The following is a 22,769-nucleotide window of genomic DNA, read 5'->3' as shown; positions in this document are numbered from 1 at the left end:
CCAGGTCGATCCGAAATCTAAGATGGCCGCCACAGCCGTCATCTGGAAAACACAATTTGAAACCTTCTCATGTTCTACCTGTGCGAATTGGCTGAAACTTGCCTGAAATGAACCTGATATGGTACCGGCAAAGTGTTGTTATTCTGGTCAATCAAAAATCCCAGGTGGCCGACACAGTTGCTAGTTTGAAGACACATTTTGAACTTCTCAAGTTTTACTGATACGATTTGGGTGAAACTTCCCTGAAATGATGCTGATATGTTCCCGCCGACAAAGTATTGTTATTTTTCGGGTCGATTGGAAATTCAAGATGGCCGCCACGCCACCAGCTTGAAAACACATTTTTAACTTCTCCTCAAGTTCTGGAAATGTGATTTAACTGAAACTTGCCTGAAATGATCCTGAACAAATGTTGGTATTTTTCGGACCAATCCGTAATCCAAGATGGCCGCCACAGCCGCCATTTATAAAGCACATTTTAAACTTCTTCTAAAGTTCTACAAGTGTGATTAAACTGAAATTTGCCTGAATTGATCCTGACATGGTCATGTCCATGTGTGGTTATCTTTCGGATCCCTCCGATATCCAAGATGTCCGCCGAAGCCGCCATATTGAAAACACATTTTAAACTACTTTTCAAACAGAAACTTGCCTCAATGATCCTGACGTTTTCTAAAAGAATTGTTACATCTCAGGTTGATATCAAATCGCCACCATGACACCATATCTTATTAGTTTCCCATACGGCTGTTGCCAAGGTAGTCCAGATAGTCATCTGGGCCTCTTGTTTATTTTTATACTCTTATTTAAAATGATATTATATTTTCCTTCCATTGATCATTATGCAGAATATATACATGTATTAGGTACGCAGTTTGGTAGATATCAAATTGACGTTCAAGTCGACTTACCCGGATATTCGAGTTACATGAACCTTAATCGTAGTTTTTAATATGAAACTTTCATTTTTCTTAATAGCAGGTGCGTTTGCTTTAAGTCTATTCGTCAGTTCTTTTGAAATGTCGTGGAGTTCCTCTATACAGTATTGTCGGGAAAACAATGGCAGCCTTATCGTATTGGACAGTCTAGACAAATGGCACAGATTCACATCAGAAAACGATCTCAACCATGGCGGCGAAATGTAAGAGTAAAGCAAAGTGAAAAAAATGTCAAGTCCAGAATCGTTAAAACATTACATAATAATGCTATTTTATATAAAAAGTAGCACGAACCAAATAAGAATTGCAAAAATAATGAGTTTATGTTTCGCTCGTCTATGAATTCATAAGTTATTCAGTTTAAAATGACAATTGATTTAAATTGAACTCAATAAGATGTTACATTACATTGTTACATTATTAAAAATACTTATGTTTTCTTCATATTTTAGAGGCGTATACCATTCCTGGATAGCCATGAACACTGCGAGTCATCACTGTGAAAACTACACATGGTTGGGCGGTATTCCTTACACTTGGGCTGAATGGGAGGCTGGCCAACCAGCTAATTGTGGTTCGAGACAATGTGTGAAATTGAGAGACCTCAAAATGCGGACTGCCGAATGCCTTAACAGTTGGCTTGCCCTGTGTGAAAACGGTATGTAAAGGTTACTTATAGATTAATTAATAAACAATTCTATTGCCATGTAAGTTATGTAGTCATCTCATATCTCAAATCCAAAACCACAAGTCCTCATCGTAACGTCGTCTTTTATTTACAACGAAGTCAATTTTGAGAGAATCACTACCAATTGAGAAATTCGCAGTATAAGATCGCTTTGACGGACAAAAATAACTTGAATATATCAAAATGTAATGCAATTATGCTGCAAAGATCACTGGACAAGATGAGTTTTGTTGTATGTAAATTACTAAAAACTTACTACGATACAAGTCACAATATCAAAAGCAGCGTAATTCATGATGTCCTCATATATCAGATGTATGTAATCATTATGATGCCATATCAAGCAAATTTATTCTTTATGCATGATATGTTTTTTATGTTTTTTCGACGGGACCCAGAAATAATAAAATCATTATTACTGGAAGACGTTTTAAATCAAAACTTCAGGCTGAAAGATACACGAAGACGTTTTGAATGCAAACTTCAGGCTTAATGATACATTATCTACGACTTGTATATATCGCAATAAATTGAGCAAACGCCATACAAAATTTTAAAATAAAGTTTGAGTACAGAAAAATGGCGGAAATGCATATATGAAACTAGTTTCCATATATTACAGCGTTTCTTCTTATTTCATCAATGTCATATAACGCTAGAGATATATTGTATTGTGTTTGTTACTTTTGTTGTCTTTTTTGTGTTGTTTTAAGTGCCGAAATAAACGGTATATGAAAACCAATTATTGAAATTTAAGTGATCTTTAATATTAGTCAGTTTTAGAAATAAATTATATTCTCTGATTCACGTTACTCTTGTTTCAATAGATACAACAGATATTCCTTCGTCAACTGAAAGTGTAACCCCCACAAATGCACCTACCACTGCAGACAGGCAATCAACCATTAGAACACATCGAATGTTAGACTCCTTTTCTTATGCCACAACCTCTCCAGTGGATGGTAATACTGATACAACAGTTTCAAATGAAGAAGTTACCTCCAATGACAAAGATTTTACCACCAACAACCACATTACAACAACTGATTTATCTTCAACTGAAAGTGCATCCTCATCCGGACCAAGCTCAACTGACAGTGGAACAACAAGTACACCATACGACTTAACTCACAAATATTACACAACTTCCACAAACTTTTCACTGGATACTAAGCCACGTACAACTGAAGGAAATGATGCTACAACTTCCATCAGCAATTACATAACTTACAATAATACACAAACTGATACCATGCAATGTTGTTGTCGAAAAGCTAAGGATATACAGTTCACACCGGAAGAATTACAAACCGCCATCGCTGCGATGAAGAAGACACTTACCGTTTTAAAATCAAACACGTCAATGAGTCGCCGTAAACTGATAAGTGTGTATGACGCTCGTCCTAGCAGCGTCATGATAGGATCGTCTGGTTGTGTCATCATTATATTTATTTTATGTCTAATAGTCGTACCAGACATTCTTCATCTTGTATGTGCCGTTACCAGTAAGAAAGGTCAACGAAGCAATAACCGCGTCCAGGTGTAAAATCTAGTTTGGTCCGTTTGGTAATTAGGCGTGGCATTCTATTAATAGCTGTGGTAATTTAAGGACGACATCCCCTGTGTGCAATGAGTTACGTGTTTATTTGTCTCTATATGTATTGAAAGACTGAGAAATATTGTTGTATCTATTTACAATATTTGAAACGCAATGATGTAGAGCAATCCCACTAAAGCATGTTGCTAAACTTAACAAACAGCAGAGCCCATTCGGTTAATATTTGGTGTGCAATGTAATAAATGATGGCAGCTTCCACATAAAAGTTTAGCGAAATGGTTAATCTTTAAAAAAAAATAATTCACATGTGTATGAGATGATCCCCGAAAAAAGACTAGGCTCGAAAACGCCATTCAACCTGGGCATTTACACTATCGTCTACGGAAATCAATCTGGTTTTGTTTTGTGGTCTTTTTTATCGGATATCGATTTCCAATCTTTTAAATCGACGAAAGTTAATTTTCGCGAAATTATTTTGAAAATGAAATATTGAAATGTAGCCAAGAATGAAATAATAATAGTTGATTATGTTATGCTATTATAAAGGCCATAACGAAAAAAACTTTTACTAAAAGTGTTAATATTATTTATTCGTGATACTTACGTGCATACAATTTCAATTTTAGAACATTTTTATGAACTCTCATTTTGTAGTTTTAGCATTTATTTAGTTTTGTTCACGTTTTCAGAAAGGAGTGCGAAACATGTAACGTTATTTACACAATTTAGGGATTAGACCTAGTTATAATTTGATTGGGTCTATCGGATCTATTTCTGTTCCTTTTATCGTTTTACTGCCCCATGTTTATCATTCGAGTCGAGCAATATTGCAGTACCAAAGAAAAATAGAATGTGCCATATCGCTGTGTGACGTGTGTTAAAACTTTGATCGTCTTTGTAACATGCAAGTGACGAAGGCAAAACGACGATGAGAAAAGCTATATGGAAGTCAATGAATGTTGATTTACCTTTAATCATGTGTTTAACTTGTATTAAGGCTAAATGGTAAATAAAACACTAGAACAAGGCCGGTCTCATTACGTTACGGTGACTCTCCATTTTGAATCGAAGCGGGATACACACCGTATCACACAGTCTAGACATTATCCTTCCGCAGCTTTGGCGGATGATTTTTGCAATCATTTCTAAATCTTTTTCAATGTTTTATTTTCATCTGGATTACACTGATAAGATAATTGTTTATAAATAAATGTGTGAGAAATTGTAATATTTGCACTTTATATTTTAATTGGTTGTATTCTAATTACGGACTGCTTTCTTATGTCTTTCCTTGTAGACTTGCACGAGTACAGAGACTTTTTAATTAGGTCACCTGACTAAAGGTCACGGTGACCTATTGCGATAGCCTTTTGTCCGTCGTCGTCCGTTATGCGTTAACCTTTTTAATGTGAACACGATAACTTGATTAAATGTGAACCGAGATTGATGAAACTTTGTATGTAGCTTAATATTAACAAGATCTCGGACGAGTTTGAGTTTCAGGGTTGCTGGGTCAGGTTCAAGATCACTGCTACTATTTTTAGAAAATCCCTATCAGCACTCTAGCGGCTTCATTTCTTGAGTGGTTTTGATCACACTTCACACATAGACAAAGGATCATAATAACTCGGACAAGTTTGAATGTGAAGATTGCCAGACTGAGGTCAAGGTCACTGTTACTATTTTTAGATAATTTCTTTGTCAGCACTCTTGTGGACTCATTCCTTGAGTGATTTTGATCAAACTGCACACAAATACAAAGGAATGAAAAAGTTTGAGTTTCAAGGTAGCAGGGTCAAGGTCAAGGTCACCGTTACTATTTTTAGAAAATCCTTTTCAGTGCTCTAGCGGCTTCATTCCTTGAGTGATTTTGATCAAACTTCACACAAATTTAAAGGACCATAATATTTCCGACAAGATACAGTTTCAGGATTGCCAGGTCAAGGTCACTGTTACTATTTTTAGATCACCTGACCATACGTCATAGTGACCTACTGCAATAGCCTATTGTCCATCGTGCGTTAACTTTACTTTGTGAACATGATGATTTGAGTAAATGTTGACCGAGGTTGATGAAACTTTGTATGTAACCTTATATCAACCAGATTTCGTACGAGATCAAAAATGGGAATTATTCGACAGTAACGTACAAGTTACTGCCCTTTGTTCTAATTTTATCGTTGTGCTTGTGAACAAGATAACTTTGGTAAATGTGAACTGATTTTGATGAAACTCTGTATGTAGCCTTATATCAACAAGATCTAGGATGAGTTTGAAAAAGGGAATTTTTCGACGGTAACTATATTATAAAGTTCATGTCCTTTGTAATAATGCTATTATTGGACCTTGTGTTCTAAATATATTGTGGTGCTTTATCAGAATTGAGAATTTAATAACCTTTGGCCTCTTTGTTTGCCCCTGGGGAGGAGGCTAAGTTTGCTATAGTTTATATTGAATACTTCTTGGGTATATTTTGTTTATTTTCTACTGGAAATTGTTCAAACTTTTGATTCACATTATAACGACAAGAGGACATTTTGCTATTATGTCATTTTGACCCTGTCTCATCCCCAAAGGCTGAGGGGTGGAGCCCAGTGGGGTTCAAATGGCTTAAATTTTCAGGTGACCGTTAAGGCCCATGGGCCTCTTGTTAGTTGATATAAATAAACATAATTAAAAACGAATGAATTGACATAGAAGGACTGAATTTCGCTTTCGTGGTTTTCATGGGGCGATAAATTGAGTTCCCCTTGAAATAAATGTTACATGAACTGCCTCGCAATTCATTTAATTTGTTTCAAAAGGAACTCAATTAATCACCCCATGCAATCCATCAAAGCAAGATTCAATCCTTAAGTTAACTTTATTCAAATAGCACTATCGTGACATCGCGCATCCTCGATACTCCAGGGGTTACTTTCACTGGCGTTTATTCACCCCTGGACTATTTCATTGTAAAACTGAATGTAGTGTCAATGAAAGTACCCCCTGGAGTATCGATAATGGACACCGCTTCAGCGTTTCAATTACACATGTATACAGTAATCAGGTTTTGTACGTAAATTGCTCCATTAACTGTAGACACAAATGTTTCAAATTATATGTTAGACAATTTTATTCGGTGTATATATTATCTCTAAATACTTCGACTAACATTCTCTCACACACATCAGTAATCCCATAACACATACGCATCGTAGCAATATTACAGTTATTATGTTTAGCAGTAGATAAGCTACAGTTCATAAAAAAACTATCTATATCAAAGGCTTACATACTGATTTTAAAGAAAACATAGGAAAATGAAAACCAATTATAATGAAGAGAAAACATGTTTAGTTTAGATGTTTCTTATACTATGGAGACAGTTTAGTTTTCCTTGACTGTAGTCAGTTTACCAGGTTAGGTTAACCCTAACTGTAGTTAGTAAACCAGGTTAGGTATACCCAAATTGTAGTAAGCTCATCAGGTAAGATACACTATAACTGTAGTCAGTTAACCAGAAAAGATTGAGTATTGCAGTGTAGTGTTGAATTGGTCATTTAGTGCAAACAGAAACAAGTTACCTCTTCATATTCTTAATTATTTATTTTATTATTCACAGTCTGTACTTTTCTCCATCGTTCAAATGTACAATAAGTATGCCTATATTGATGTCACATCACATTTAACCTTTGCTGTGTCATTGGAATAATTAATACCTCATATTGATTGGTTAACATGAACATATAGGGTGTGTAATAATTTATCGAAGTCTAATGATTGAGTTCTACATGAATTACATGAAGGTATTTTTTAAAAAAGCTGCAAAAAGCATTCATTACTGTTTTGAGTACGTAAGCAGTGGTACATACTACCACTGTTTACTGTTTCCATAGTGATGTAACGTCAAGGGAGATGTTGGTAACAAAAGTATTGAAAGCAAAAGTAATAAAAAAAAGTTTGTTCATATTTTCCAATCATGCGTTTGGATCAGAACAAAAGGTCATCTTGACGTGACCCCTAATGGGATGTTCTCAGATCCTCTTATCAAACGTAGTGATAATAAGGATCTGTATTTTAATCAGATTGGGATCAGAAGTAACACTATTATGCCTCTAATTGCGTTGCAGGGTTGACAAAGTGCAATCGGTTAACATTATGTTTTGGATTGCAATTTGTCAATTTTATTACCAAAATAATTAAAGTGAATAGTGGGGAAGAGAAAACCAGTCTTCATGTGTTCATTTGTCTTCCAAAAAGTCCTTATATATCAAAACGATGGTTAAGTTCTGCTCACGTTATTCAGTAAAGGCAATTGAAATTATAGGAAAGCTCCGGGTAAAAAAAAGTGCTAAAATAAATTCTCGTTACTCTTTGAAAGTGAGGCTGCGTGGAAATGTCCACACGGACATAACCAACCGGGTGGACGCTTTATGATTCCTATGATATTAATTAATAGATTTTACTGGATACATGAACACCATTTTTACCGACTGCAGCCTTAATGTGCCCTACTATTCACTTTAAGTGCTCGAAACGAAGTTATTGGATGTTTATTAGTGTTACATGTACACACACTGGGGAGAAAGAGAACATAGCATGCTGAACAGGTCGACCGTCCTTAAGTGACCTTCGCTGTTTATAGGACGTTAGGCTTTATCATCCAACCAATTATAATATGGTCATAACAGATGAATAGCTGATATTAACGTACGAATAAGTTAGTGCTTATTTGGCATTTGCATCTAAATCAGATGCATATGATCTATTCTCTTTTACATCAACTGTGTCAGCGTACGCATCATATAACAACCAGACGTTCTAACCATGATGTGGCTTAATATCAATACAGTAAGCAAAATAGTTCGGTGAATCAATGCAAATAATTTATTACGCCATTGTACATTCAGCAATTAAGTGCTAGATACAATTTCCATGCTTGCATTATATTAACATCTTTAATAATGGTTATGTAGAATGTGTATGAATAAAATAATTCCCGATACAGTGTCGAGAGATTGGTAGGTCGATTGTTTTATTTACCTTCTATTAACATCCAGGCGGACGGATGATACAGCTAATGATATATCAAACGCAAAAGTGTTACAGATGACGGAAGATATATACGCGCATGACCGAGTACGGTTTGGTTTATAAGTTTATCGTTATATTAACGGCCAGAATCATATAAGGACTGTCCCCCATTTGTGCTACTGTTGGGGGTGTGTGAATGTTTGTATGTTTTGGTTTGTTTGTTTTGTGTGTTTGTTTGATTATTTTAACGTCCTATTAACAGTCTGGGTCATGTAAGGACGGCCTCCCATGTATGCAGTGTGTAGCGTGTATGAAGTGCGAGGTCCGTGTTTTGGGAGACTGCGGTGTGTTCGTGTTGTGTCTACTTGTATAGTGGAACTTTTGTGGTAGGCTGTGGTATGATAGTGTTGATTTTACGTGTAATAGAGGAATTTGTGACTTTTTAAAAAATGTCCTTAACGCAACACCAGCTATATCAGTTCAACTCTGTTCTAATAATTGCTTTGAACCGTATGGTAGAAATTATGTATGGGGTGTACTGTAGGGTACGACTTTCATGTGGCAGTATTAATAAATCAAATTGCTCGTATGGTATGTGACTGTCTAGGTATCTTAGAGTGGTAAATGTAATTTTGAGTGTATATGGAATCTGACCAGTGTCTAGTGTTGTCTGTTGAATGGAGGTTGACGGCGCGAGCGGACTGTATGTTGGTTATGTTGTAATGAACATTAGTTTACATATACTTGTTATCGTTACTAAAATATATGTAAGGATTTGCTGCACGTTCGTTACTTCATCGTTAATGTGTTTATTCACTGTCGTCTGCTTTTCCACTTCACTTGCCATGTTCTGGAAGAAAGATAGAAGCTGACTGGCTGACGGCACTCTCTTCTTTTGCCGTATGTGATTGGTCCGTCCTGGTAGTGTATACATCAGATAGGTAGAAGCTCTCCTGCTGTGCATAATTCTCTTTCTGGCTCTATAGATACGTGGGTATGTGACGTATTTCTTCGTCTGTTTCTTGTACTTGTGGTGTCCTATAGAAGCTTCGGCTATTTCATTAATATGTTGAATATTTGGGTTTTTCCCGATGACAGCCCTTAGCCATGGTCTATTACACTTATTTATGTACCAGTAAATAATGTTCATATTCTGTGTTAATGAATTATTAAATTTTGTTAACCGTGACTTGTCATTCATTCATTTTCACACATATACTAGTCACTCTAGCAACGGGGTCTTCATTTAGACTGACGGCGGAGGCCACGCCTACTCAACTACAAACGTAAAACCAAAAACCCAGGGGCTATCAACGGTCATCTGAGTTCCAACACAGAATATCTCAGATGTAAAATATAATGATCCTATATTAACTCAACTGTCTGCCAGTTCAAAACATATGTTAAATAGATTCTATCTGTTCATTACAAAGGTTGCATGTGTCACTCGGCGTTTTATTTATCATTTTAGTTATGAGTTTATATGGTATTTTTGAATGCCTTTCTGTAACGGAACCAATGTTCATTTTTATCTTCTGTCATATGGAAAGGAATCCTGTTGCATTTGATATAAAAATAATAAAAAATGTGAAACTTTCACATAGTGTCGATTTGAATGTTATTTTTATGATGAGAACTGGATTCACAACTGTGATCAGAAAAGATTTCTTTTTTAATGTTAGCTCATTGGTCCCGCCCACAAATATCAGCGAGGACCAATTTGGATGAAGGTTAAATTGCTATCTCGTAGAAATAGTTCTCTTTTAGCTACTGCATCACTTCTCATAGGAAAAATTATAACTGTGTCAATGAATTTATTTATATCAATTGATAGCTAGCGATAGGTAACGTCGACGCATTTTACAAATTTTCAAACTCAAACTCTCATTCACGAGGTACAATAGTCCACAATTAAATCCAAAAAAAACTTCTCTCTTCAACTTCTTATTCTTCTCGACAACGTAAGCTACAGAGACGGAATACGATAATACACAGCCAAATCCGGATATCCCATAGACAATCTGATTAAAATACAGATCCTTATTATCACTAATCTGATTAAAATACAGATCCTTATTATCACTACGTTTGATATGAGGATCTGACAATATCCCATTAGGGGTCACGTCAGGATGACCTTTGGAAACGGCCAATCAAATTGGGAATGCTAGAATCTTGACTGGGGACGAACTAGTTTGAAACAGCTGTCCGAATTATTTTCATGTACGTAGTCATCTCGCCCAAAGTGCAAAACAGTGCTCAATGTGTATGCTTACTGGGACGGAATGGTGGTAACAATTTACGTAGAAATGTGGAGAACATGTATTTTATCTGGAGTACACGTGGTAAAAGGTCATCCGAACATGACCCCATATGGGATATTGTCAGATCCTATATTGAACGAAGTGGTTATAAGGATCTGTATTTCAATCAGATTGTCCCATAGATGGTATTAAGTATTATTATACCTCACTTTCATTTAGAATGTTCTGTTTGGATTAAACTTTATCACATGACATTTAATAACTAGATAAATAGATATCTCCTCGGAATTGGAAGGCGAGGGAAATAACCCCCCAAGAAAATAACCCCTGAGGTAAATAACCCCGGGGAAATAGCCCCTGCTGAGCCCCGCGCGTGATCGGAAGTGAAATATCCAAACAATTCGACTCGGTTTGGGAAGTCAACAAACGACGATGTTGTGAAAATTCTTTCTGACAAAGATGCTGGAAACACTAAAAAGGCTACGAAATGTGCCATGCAATCACTAACGGCATATATTATGGAGTCGGGGCGAGATATCAATCTAAATGACTGCAATCCGACGGTGTTAGCAGGACTATTGGCGAGTTTCTACATGGATGCAAGGAAGAAAGACTCTTCGCAATACAAACTTTCGGCATTGAAAGCTATGCGATTCGGGCTCTCAGGGTGTTTCATAGCAGAACTTGACATTGAAATTATCAAATATGCTGAATTTCGCAAAGCCAATGAAATATCCCAGGCCGTGAGTGTGGATTTGAAGAGGAAAGGCCTAGGGAAAATTGACCACACACAGCCCATAGACGGCTCGAGAAAAATAACTCTTTCCAGGGAGACAATTCTAGATGTATCCCGACACAGAGGGTCATAATTGTATAATATATACCACGTATATCGATAGCGTTAACAACTTACAATTGTTCAATTTCGAAATCAATCTATCTGCCTGTCAACCACATTATTTTTCAATCGGTCTGAAAATGTAATAGGTAGGTACCAATCTTCAGAACTGTTCAGTACTTTCTGAGAAGTCGCGATATAAGAAGAATTATTTACGAAAACATACAGTTGATGAGACTAAGGAAAAAATCCGATTTAAAACGCCATCTATTTAACCTTAAACACATATTGAGGTGAATGTGTGCTAAAATAGGCTCCTGTTTCTAGTCTTATACTGATTCAAAGAAATAATAATTCGATGAATACATACATGTAACGCTGTTAGGCTTTAAGGATGTGAAAATGACCTCTTCTGTGTGACAAGGAATATACTTTAAAAACATAAGTATACAATAGCGTTTTAATCAAGATGTTCGGCATTCTTTCCATATTTAATAATCTCACGTCATAAACATAAAAGCACGAAGTCGATTATCTAGGAAAATGTATATTTCTATCATGATATGGTTAGTTTGTCGTATAACTTTACATGGTATTTAGACATAAACTAAATAAACGGTAAGTTTTTTTCTGCCTAACTTTCATTCTTATGAAGCTGAAGTGTTGATATGCATACGAGACCTGGCGGTTTTTTTTGTAGGCCACCACAGTGTCGAATAAATTGAAATCGAGCTATTTTCCTGGTGGCATTTATACAGTGTGCTTTATATTTAATCATATACCAAAGTAAAGATAAATTATCTGTTGATTAAGAGTATCCCCATTGTACATACATTGTAACATACCTTTTGTTAATAATCATACTTTTTTTCTGAAATTGGGTAGTGTAGCCGCCCGAGTAATATACCTTGACATAGTATTACTTATATATAGAGAGCAAATGTCTATAGAGCCAAAAGCCTGGCCGAGTTCCTGCATGGAACTCAACATAATGTGAGTGGGACGACTGGTTTGCATGTTGTCACTTTAATGTGACCGGAAAGGGAATTATTTCTTGAGTGTCTTTGGCGGCATACTTTAGTGTGATAGCAATATAGAAAGAACAACACCTCCATTATCTAAGCGAGAAACAACTGAAGTGTACTGTAGCCTCTCAAATCAAACAAACATTTACACCGCAACCCATTATATAAAGTGAGGCCGGCCTTCATGTCCTTTTACTGTTACTACTAGAACTTTCAACCCACTCAACCAACCAAATATGTGTTACATGTACTTTAGTACATGACCCTGGCTCTATATAAGCCGTATCAACAAAATCAACCAACAAACATAGAAAATTATCAACATCCTAACAGTCACTAATGGTATGTTTATTAATTCACTTCCAATTAACAGTCAGAGTCATGTAAGGGCGTCCTTCTATGTGTGCGATGTGTATAGTGTATGTTTATTGTAATGCTACAAATAATATGTACTAAACATGATAATACAATGTATATCCATAGTTCAATTGCATTTTCAAAGAAATGGTGGCGTTCGTTTTGAATGACACTAAGTGTAATATGCAAAAATGGAATTAATACCAGAAAATCGCTAAAGCTGAGATGGTAATTAACATATATTCGACACGGAATAACTTCTGACATTGCATCACATTGTTTAACCCTGGTAGTTTATAGTTTTTAATAACCTTAAGCTTTTCAGCATATCAGCAATTTTATATGTTCACATAAATACAAAGTGCAGTATTAAACCAGCACGAACGTTTTTATAGGCTAAACTGAAATTTAGCGATCCCATTTCTACTACCAGATATTTCGGTGTAAGACCTCAACAACGGGGCTGACAATTGATACCTTTAAACGAAGAATTGACTTAACATAATGACGGAATTTGAAATATATACTGAACACGGAATTTTGTGTGTTTGTTTGATTCCAATTAATGTCCTATTAACAACCAGGGTCATGTAAGAACGGACTCCCATGTATGCGGTGTACAGTGTGTATGCTTTTGGTGATAAAATGGCAATTTCGTATCCAGACGCAAGGAATCAAGAATACATTTCCAGCCACATTTTTCGTGGAATTTATTGTAGAATTTTCAAAATGGTTTAATGATCTGTTATTGAAAATGTACGTTATAATAATAACGTCCAGTTATGAGAGATATACAATGTGGATATTTAACCTTCTGGTCAGAAAAGTTGTATAACCCTTGGTATACTGGCATTCTGGTAGAATTAACAGAACCTTTCACCTCCTTTGAGATGAGACAGGAGAATCTCAACACGACCGTGAAATATTTAACTTGTTTAAGACGAGGCTCGTGTAGCTTGCCTTTACCCTGATATAAGGTAGAAAATCTCACACCTGTAAAAGTGCGGATATCACTGTCCGGGATAGGAGAAATTATGTTCCTTCATATCCACCTAATAGAAAAGTTTTATAAAAATAATTTTATGCCAATAAATGCATTTGCCGCACATACAATATATGTTAGAGTTAGCTCTCTTATTGCAGTACACGTTGCATACTAACTTTGGAGACCGTCCTAGCTGTTATAGGATATGTAAGCCAATCGACCGACAAAATGCACGACACCTATACTACCACGAAACCTTGATGCACGTAACAGAGGATTGATACTTGAAATATAGTGTTATCAATTGGTAAAGCTATTAGTTTATTAATATCATGATTATCAAAATCAAAATTATGGGTGTTAAATCAAGTCAAATGTTCCATAAAGTTTTAGTATATATTGGTTGTGTCAGAATAAATGTAAGAAAAGTTTTTGGGTTGATGTATTTAAAGCATACTTGCATCTGCATTCTAGTCACAGGAAGAATGTTAACAAACATAGTTTTTATATGAAAACCCCTATTGTACAATAATGAAATAACTTTAGGAAAGAAATAATCTAGTGAAGGATAAAATCACTGGTACTTTTTTCCTTGGATGAATTTACTCAAAAATATCAAAGGAGTAGATATGATAGGATCAGTATTTGGCCTTAATTTTTCAGGCCGAAAAAAATTAATTCTGATCCCCATTAATTTCATACCAATAAATGCTCTCATACTTGCCATTCATCAAAACATAATTTATTATAACCATGTACACGATGTGTCCCACCTATGACGTCATCAAATTGATTATTTTCCTCTTCTCGCCAAATTTTGCTAGAAATTCATCATCATTAGGTTAGAAAAGGCTTGAAATGGATTTGGCCGCCACCTTGGAGCAACTTTACATTTTGCATGGATATGCGTAAATACACGATACACAATGTGTGAAAATCTTTCTGCTCCACGAAGGCGGCCACATTAACTTTTAGAGAAAACCACTCAAAAAGTATGATTTTTCAAGGATTTTTGTGAAAAATGGCGGGAAACTCAAAAATATCAAATTCACAGTAATTTTCTACATCATATAAGTGTTTTATCCACAGTCAAGAAATATCACTCCAATTTAGCTCTCCCATATGCTAATGTTGTATACCCCTACATTCCAATCAACCTGGAATTATTTCTATTGATGTCCAAAGGATCTAAACACTTTAACAACTTTCTTATTAAAAAAAACAATGTAATTCCAACATGCAGAAAATCGAATAGGTCTTTTGATTAAGATATTCCTACTTGCAATAAAATTTTCAAACTTCCCTTCACAATCATTAAAACACAAAGCTTCAATGGTTTCAGTATAGAACCAGAACCTTCTTTATAATTTGAAAATATTTTGGATGCACTCTTTATTCGCTTCGGTTTTAATAAAGAATCATATATATTCGGTCTTCTTTCACAGAATCTGGAAAATAATGGAAAAGATAATGAAATTTTCATTTTAATTAAACATTTTATATGCAAGAAGAGATGTCTTCATAACTACTTAAATGTTAATTGTTTACTTAACACTATCAAGGAACACTATAGGATACAAAAATATCCAGCTTCTAGTAAAGGTAATGCTGCTAAAGAAAGGTTTGATAAGAATTTGAAAAAAAGTGGGAAAAACTGGTCGTGTTGTAAATTTATACATTATTTGCTCATTTTTTTACACTGCACGTGTATATTTAACTTCTTGACCTTGCATGTTATTTCCACAATCAATCAAATCTTGCTTTTCTTTGCAATGTTGAATACTTAATGTCTAACATTTACACCCCACCTCTCTGTCTGTCTGTCTGTCTGTCTGCATGTTTGACTGTCTGTCTACATATCTGTCTGTCTCCGTTTATCTGTCTGTTTGTTGTATATTTTAAAGTAAATTAAGCCTAGTTTCTGAAATTATTTTGTTAAAATTGTAAATAGAAATAGTTATTTTGTTAACGTTGTAACGTCACGAGGTTTTTTTTTTACATGGGTAGCCATGCAATACAGCCTCAGGCGACATAAGTGTATTGTACTAGACCAGCCAGTATTACACCTGTAAATTGTGCTCCAGAACTTTACTAAACGGCAGCATAAGCTCTCATTGATTTACTGATGCATCTCAAGTACACGGGCCTCATATCTGTAGTGTATATATACATATCTACACTGTAGAAGTGCTGCATGTTTGAAGTAAATTGTTGTTGCTATGAAAACAACTGATGTTCCATTGATCACATGCATGACATTGGTTTGATTGGTTCCAAAGGATGTGGATATGTTTCACAGTTAATCATATAGTTGATTTGACAACAATAAATAACTTTGTTTTGATAGAGAAATCCCTGGAATAATACCGAATCATATGTGATAAAGAGAGTTAATACGTCTAGGGCAGCGAACTAGGAGATCCAAACAGAAGTATCCATCAAACAGGTGTATGCATTTAAATGACTACGTAAATAGAGATCTGATTTTAAAAGTGCGGATTTCTGTACAATATATACTTTTATAGGTATAACATCATTTTTAGATTGTGTTGATACATTATGTATTTATCCTATCGTAATTCAGTGTTTGTGACCTGGACTGTAATAGGAATTTTGTCAGCTTATTTGTTTGGTAAGTAAACATTGGTTTATATAGTGATCAATTTATAAACTCAACTTAGGTTTAATTTTAGTTGAATTCTATTTTACCTCCCATAGTCAGCTATGAATATATTTTAATATAAGGTATGAAAGATAAACAGAGCAAGACTATAATAGGCATTTATGAATATTAGAATGGTGAATATTAGATTGACAATAAAGTCGAGTTCGAGTTACTCGAATATTTGAGCTTTACAGGACATTTTTCAAATGTTCAATTTCTTCCAGTTTTGTGAATTTTAATGGTAAATTTTAATCCAAAACTTTCATTTCTTTATAGTAGAGGCGTTTGCTTTAAGTATGTTCGTCAGTACTTCTCGAATGCCGTGGAGTTCCTCTATACAGTATTGTCGGGAAAACAATGGCAGCCTTATCGTATTGGACAGTCTAGACAAATGGAATAGATTCTCAACCGAAAACGATGTCAACTATGATGGCCGAATGTAAGAGAAAAACAACACAATAAATATTATTGAGTTCAGTATCGTTAACACATTCAAATTATTATGTTTTCATATTATACACAATAGAAGCACGGACCGAATAATAATTGAAAATTAATGAGTTTATATCTCCTCTCTGAAATCATAGGTTATTAAACTTAAAATGATAATTTCCTTGGAATTGAGTTCAATCAGATGGGAAAATTGATGCATTTTAGATATTGTAATGCTGTTATCTTCATATTTTAGAAGTATAAACGATTCATGGATAGGTATGAACACTACAAGTCATCACTGTCGAAACTACACATGGTTGGGCGGTATTCCTAACACATGGACTAATTGGGATGTTGGCCAACCAAACTATTGTGAGAAAAGACAATGTGTTAAATTGAAATACCTTAAAATGCGGACTGCCAGATGTTTTAATAGTTGGATTGCCTTGTGTGAAAACGGTATGTAAAAGTTAGTTATAGATTAATTTATAAACAATTATATTGCTAAGTAAGTTGTGTAGTCATATCATATCTCAAATTCAACTACACAAGTCGTCATTGTATCGTCGTCTCTTATTTACAACTAAGTCAATTTTGAGAGAATCACTAAAAATTGAGAAATCAGGTCGCATTGATGGAAAATAATAACTTGAATATATCCATAATGATATGCAGTGATGCTACAAAGATCACTGAAAAAGATGATTTGTGTTGTATCTTAATCACTTATTCTGATTCAAAAGTAGCGTAACACATTATGTCCTTATATAATTATACATGGATGTTATCAGATGCATTTAATCACATCACTATGATGCCAAATCAAGCAAATGTATACTTTATGCATGATATGTTTTTGCAATTTTTTACGGCTCTCAGAAATAGCAAAATCATTTTTATTGGAAGACGTTTTAAATCAAAACTTCATGATACAATATTTACGACTTGTATATATCGCAATAAATTGAGCAAAATCCCTACACAATTTCAAAATAAAGTTAGTAAAGAAAACTATCTGAAGTATATATGTGAAAATTGTTTCTATTTATTAAATCATTTCTTCATATTTCTCCAATATAATGCAACGCTGGAGAAATAGAAGATCTTATATTTTATATGTACATGAGAAGCTCGTGGCATATCAAATAATTGAACTCGTTTGATTAATTTCACATCACATAATATTGAGTGTACGATTTTATTTACTACATAACTTGTATAAATAAAAATATAAGTAATATTTATAGATATTGACGTCAAAACTACATGTGACGTCATAATAGGGTTATTACACATGTGTCTTACGATATTTATGACATGGCCGTATGACATTGCTGGACGGGCCAGTTATGTGATAAATATTCTTCTTGTTTGTTACTTTTGCTGTCACTTTTGTGTGTTTGTGTTTTTGCAATAAATTTCAAAATAAGCAGAATATAAATACCAATAATTTAAAATTAAATGTTTTTTTTAACATTAAACAGTTTTACAAATATCTTATCTTCTCTTATTCACTTTTCTCTTTGTTTTAATAGATACAACAGAGATTCCTTCATCAACTGAAAGTGTAACCCCCACAAATGAGCCATCCACTGCAGACAAACAAACAACCATTACAACACATCGAATGTCAGACTTATTTTCTGATGCCACAACCTCCCCAGTGGATGATGATACTGATACAACAGTTTCAAATGAAGAAGTTACCTCCAATGACAAAGATTTCACCACCAACAACCACATTACAACAACTGGGTTTTTTTCGACTGAAAGTGCATCCTTAACCGGACCAAGCTCAACTGACAGTGGAACAACAAGTACACCATACGACTTAACTCACAAATATGACACAACTTCCACAAACTTTTCAGTGGATGATAACCTACGTACAACTGAAGTAAATGATGCTACAACTTCCATCAGCAGTGATTACATAACTTACAATAATACACAAACTGATACCATGCAATGTTGTTGTCGAAAAGCTAAGGAAATACAGTTCAAACCGGAAGAATTACAAACCGCCATCGCTGCGATGAAGAAGAAACTAACCGTTTTAAAATCAAACACGTCAATGAGTCGACGTAAACTGATAAGTGTGTATGACGCTCGTCCTAGCAGTGTCATAATAGGGTCGTCTGGTTGTGTCATCATTATATTTATTTTATGTCTAATAGTTATACCAGACATTCTTCATCTTGTATATGCCGTTACCAATAAGAAAGGTCAACGAAGCAATAACCATATTCAGGTGTAAAGTCTAGTCTGGTCCGTTACGTTCTTACGAGTGGCGTCCTATTCATATATAAAGTTGATGTGTGTACCCGGTATATTCATCAGTAAACATCATTAAGAAAGCGTTACCGTGACATCGCGTATCCTCGATACTCCAGGAGTTACTTTCACTGACGTTATATCCAACCATGGACTATTTCATAGTAAAATAAAAACAATGCAGGAGAAAAACCTATTAATCACAGAGACTGGATATAACGTCAGTGATGGTAACCCCCTGACTATTTTTTGCAATGGAATAAGTTGTACGAAATAGTGATTGCTTAACATAGACATATAAGGTTTATAATTGTTCAACGAAGTCAGATGCGCTTTAATGATTGGATTCTACTAAAATTGTATGAGATTATTTTCAAAAAGCTGCGAAAACCGTTACATATTATCTTGAGTATATCAGCATTTTGAGCTATGATACACCATTACTGAAGTAGGGCGCTTATTTGCTCTAAGGCCACGTGTATATAGCTAAGTTTATTCCTTTCATTTTGACATGTCAATTATTAATGTGACAGCTTAACTGCATAGTTGTTCGTCTATTACAAGCATGCGTTCTAATCAGAAGTGACTCTATATCATATATCTAATTGCGTTGCTGGGTTGACATGAAACACTTGGTTAACATTGAAATTTGTTTTGGATTGCAATTTGTTACAGCTTTCTAATTTAATACAAAAATTATTAAGTGCTCGAAACGAAGTTATTTGATGTTTATTAGTGATATATGTACACACGTTGGGAGAACGAAAATATAACATACAGAACAGGTCGACCGTGCTTAAATGACTAGCTGTTTATAGCTGGGTTTTTGTGGGTTTTTTTTTTTTTTTTTTTGCTGTTTTACATTAAGCAAAATAGTTCAACGAACCAACGCAAATAATTTATTACTCAAACGTTGTATATCATTCTATGTCTTTGATACATGTACCTTGGCTTTAGGTCTGACAGAATCTCCATGCTTGAATTTTATTTTAAGTCTTTAATAATGGTTATGTAGAATGTGTATTAATGAAATAATTCCCGATACAGTGACGAGAGATTAGTAGGTTGATTGTTTTATTTACCTTCTATTAACATCCAGGCGGACGGACGATATAGAAAACGATATGTCAAACCGAAAAACCCTCGCGTAATTGCTACAGATGATTGAAGACGTGTAGCGGGATTGGACTGGATCCCTCATCGGTGACCAGGTAGCTCAGTCGGTAGAACACTCGGCTACTGTTCTGAAGGTCCTGGGTTCGAATTCCGGTCTAGCCGCAACATGTTCTCCTCTCCTGTTACAAAATTGGCGCCCAACTAATAACCAATGGTGGTTGTGTTTGGAAGGGTCTCGTATATCTTCGAGGTCGAAGACTTCGAGAAAGGAGGGAGGAGTGTAGCGGGACTGGAATGGGGCGATCATCGATTATCAGGTAGCTCAGTCGGTTGAGCACTCGGCTAGAGCTCTGAGGGTCCCGGATTCGAATCCAAACACGGTCTGGCCGCTACATTTTCTCCTCTTGTTATAGATGTATACGCGCATGACCACGAAAGGCTGGGTTTGGTTTATAAGTTTTCATTTCAGAATATTTTTATTGTAGTATTGCCATTGGGATTGGGTAACAGACTATGCCAATATTAGCGTTAACATATGTAAATATATTTCTAATGAAGACAAAAAAAGATGTAAAGTAATTTGATTTAAACATATTTTATTGCAAAATGTGAAATGGGATAGGGCACAAGTTGTACAGCTTATATAAAGTCCGTTCCCAAAAGAAATCCACATTCAAATTACATAGACAAGATGGCATTTACAAGATAAGATATACATAATATATAAAGTTGTATTTGAGACAAAGAGAGGGAGAGAGTGAGGGAAGAGCGAGAAAGAGAGATTGGGGAGGGAGAGAGCTATTTCATAACCAGTATGCTCCTCAAGGTGATAGTTTCACCTCCTAATATACTATTATTTTAAAATATATCCCTCCGATAAAGACGACAGAAGTTCTAAACCACTTTTCTTATCTTTCAAAATGTAAAGTAATTTAATATACAGTTGGTGATTGCGTTCCATATAGGGCACAGTGGCTTGGACATTTTTCGGGATTAATGAATTATTTTATATTTTTATTTTGAAGTAAATTAGAAGGTCAGACTTTTTTTAGAAAACATGGAGAGAAAATACTATTCGTTGGTAAAGAAGCATATTTAATAAATGTTCACAATATCTTAATGAATAGAATTAGAGTGATTTCAGTGTCAATGACATCTCATACAAAACGTCGGCTATCTCTAATATATTCATGTACATTTCTCAATAATCTATCATTTAAATTAAAATAGTGGCCATTATATCCATAGAGGTAAGTGTCGATAGAATGAGGAATGTTGATATCTAGTGCAATAATAGAATTACATAGGTGAGTTCTTTGATTGTTATAGAGTGGGCAATAAAGGAAATATTGATAGGAATCTTAATTGGAAAACCACACAGGCAGGCAGGACTATCCCTTAAATGAGAGTTAAATAAAACAGAGTTTACATTACTAGCGTAATATCTTAAGTGGCGTAATGTAATATTCGCTTGCCTCTCGCCAGAATATTTAAATGCTTCCGAACATACTGGAAAATTATTGGTTATACCAGATTGTAAGCATTCCTTTTTGATTGCACGTAAGGATGACACAGACGGAAACGGACAGGGCCCAGTTTCATGAACATTCCTTAACTTTAAGGAATTCCTTAACTTAAAATTCTCTATTGGAAAGCATTACAGATTTAAGGAGGCTCCTTAACTTAAGGGGTTTTCCTTAACTTCCGTAATGCTTTTCTATGGTGAATTTTAAGTTAATGAATTTCATAAAGTAAAGGAATATTCATGAAACTGGGCCCAGGACGGAGAGTTCCATTATGACATTAAAGCCGGAAAAACTAGTGTTGTATAAATGAGTTCTGGGGGCTGGAATATTAAACAATCTAGTATGGCAAAAGTTATAGGCATTACTGGTGTAAATAAATGGTCGTAGTCGGTCTTTTATATGGTTTGAACAGTTATTGTTGAAAATATTATAAAAAGTAATATTTTAATAAATATTTTTTCTCTTACTGAGAGGTACAATACCAATTTCATTATATAATATTTATGACTAATCCCCTTTCTTAAACCTGTAATTATACGTATTACTTCAAGCTGGATTGACTCCAAGAGAGCACATTCTGCCTGGGTAGAAATAGCCTTGTTAAATATGATGTGCAGTGGAAACATTTTTAATAAGTTTGGGAGGAATAGTATTCGGGCCAGCTGGTTTATTAGACGTGATAAGATGTAACTGGTCTTTATTTTTATTGACTTGTTCAGTGATATTAATAGTAGAGAAAATAATCGTTAATGGATTCGGCTTTATTAATAGGATATAATTTTAACTCCTCATTTATTACCAATGGGGCATCGGTTTCATTTTTTTTTTTATTATTTTAGATTCATAACTGATTTGGCGATATTGGTCACAATATTTAAGAACGGTCTCCCATGTGTGCTTACTGTTGTGGTGTGTGAATGTTTGTATGTTTTGGGAGGCTGCGGTATAATAGTATTGATTTTACTTATAATAGAGGAATTTGTGGCTTTTTATTGTGTCATCTCTATGTACCTAACACAAGCAACTACACGTGCATCTACCCTAAAATAATTTGTCTGCTTCGCGCAGCTCAAACCACAGAAAT

General features: G+C 34.9%; 1 protein-coding gene across 1 annotated transcript; it reads left to right on the top strand.

Annotated features, from left to right (window-relative positions):
* Positions 1–1,019: 1,019 nt before the first annotated feature.
* LOC138332640 (uncharacterized) lies at positions 1,020–19,026 on the top strand. The gene is made up of 4 exons (XM_069280642.1): positions 1,020–1,141; positions 1,391–1,596; positions 2,454–3,131; positions 18,305–19,026. Exons 1-4 carry the CDS (start codon positions 1,020–1,022, stop codon positions 19,024–19,026), a joined length of 1,728 nt encoding a protein of 575 aa, XP_069136743.1.
* Positions 19,027–22,769: the final 3,743 nt, after the last annotated feature.

Source organism: Argopecten irradians, chromosome 10 (assembly GCF_041381155.1).
Source record: "Argopecten irradians isolate NY chromosome 10, Ai_NY, whole genome shotgun sequence".
NCBI lineage: Eukaryota > Metazoa > Mollusca > Bivalvia > Pectinida > Pectinidae > Argopecten > Argopecten irradians.
Note: the sequence above shows the minus strand (reverse complement) of the source record. Positions and strands in the feature narration are given on the sequence as shown.

Excerpts from the sequence above, each read along its gene's own strand:
- LOC138332640 (XM_069280642.1), top strand. The coding sequence starts at position 1,020 with ATGTCGTGGAGTTCCTCTATACAGTATTGTCGGGAAAACAATGGCAGC. Across the intron at positions 1,142-1,390 it reads CTCAACCATGGCGGCGAAAT|AGGCGTATACCATTCCTGGA; the intron begins GTAAGAGTAAAG and ends TTCATATTTTAG. Across the intron at positions 1,597-2,453 it reads GCTTGCCCTGTGTGAAAACG|ATACAACAGATATTCCTTCG; the intron begins GTATGTAAAGGT and ends TTGTTTCAATAG.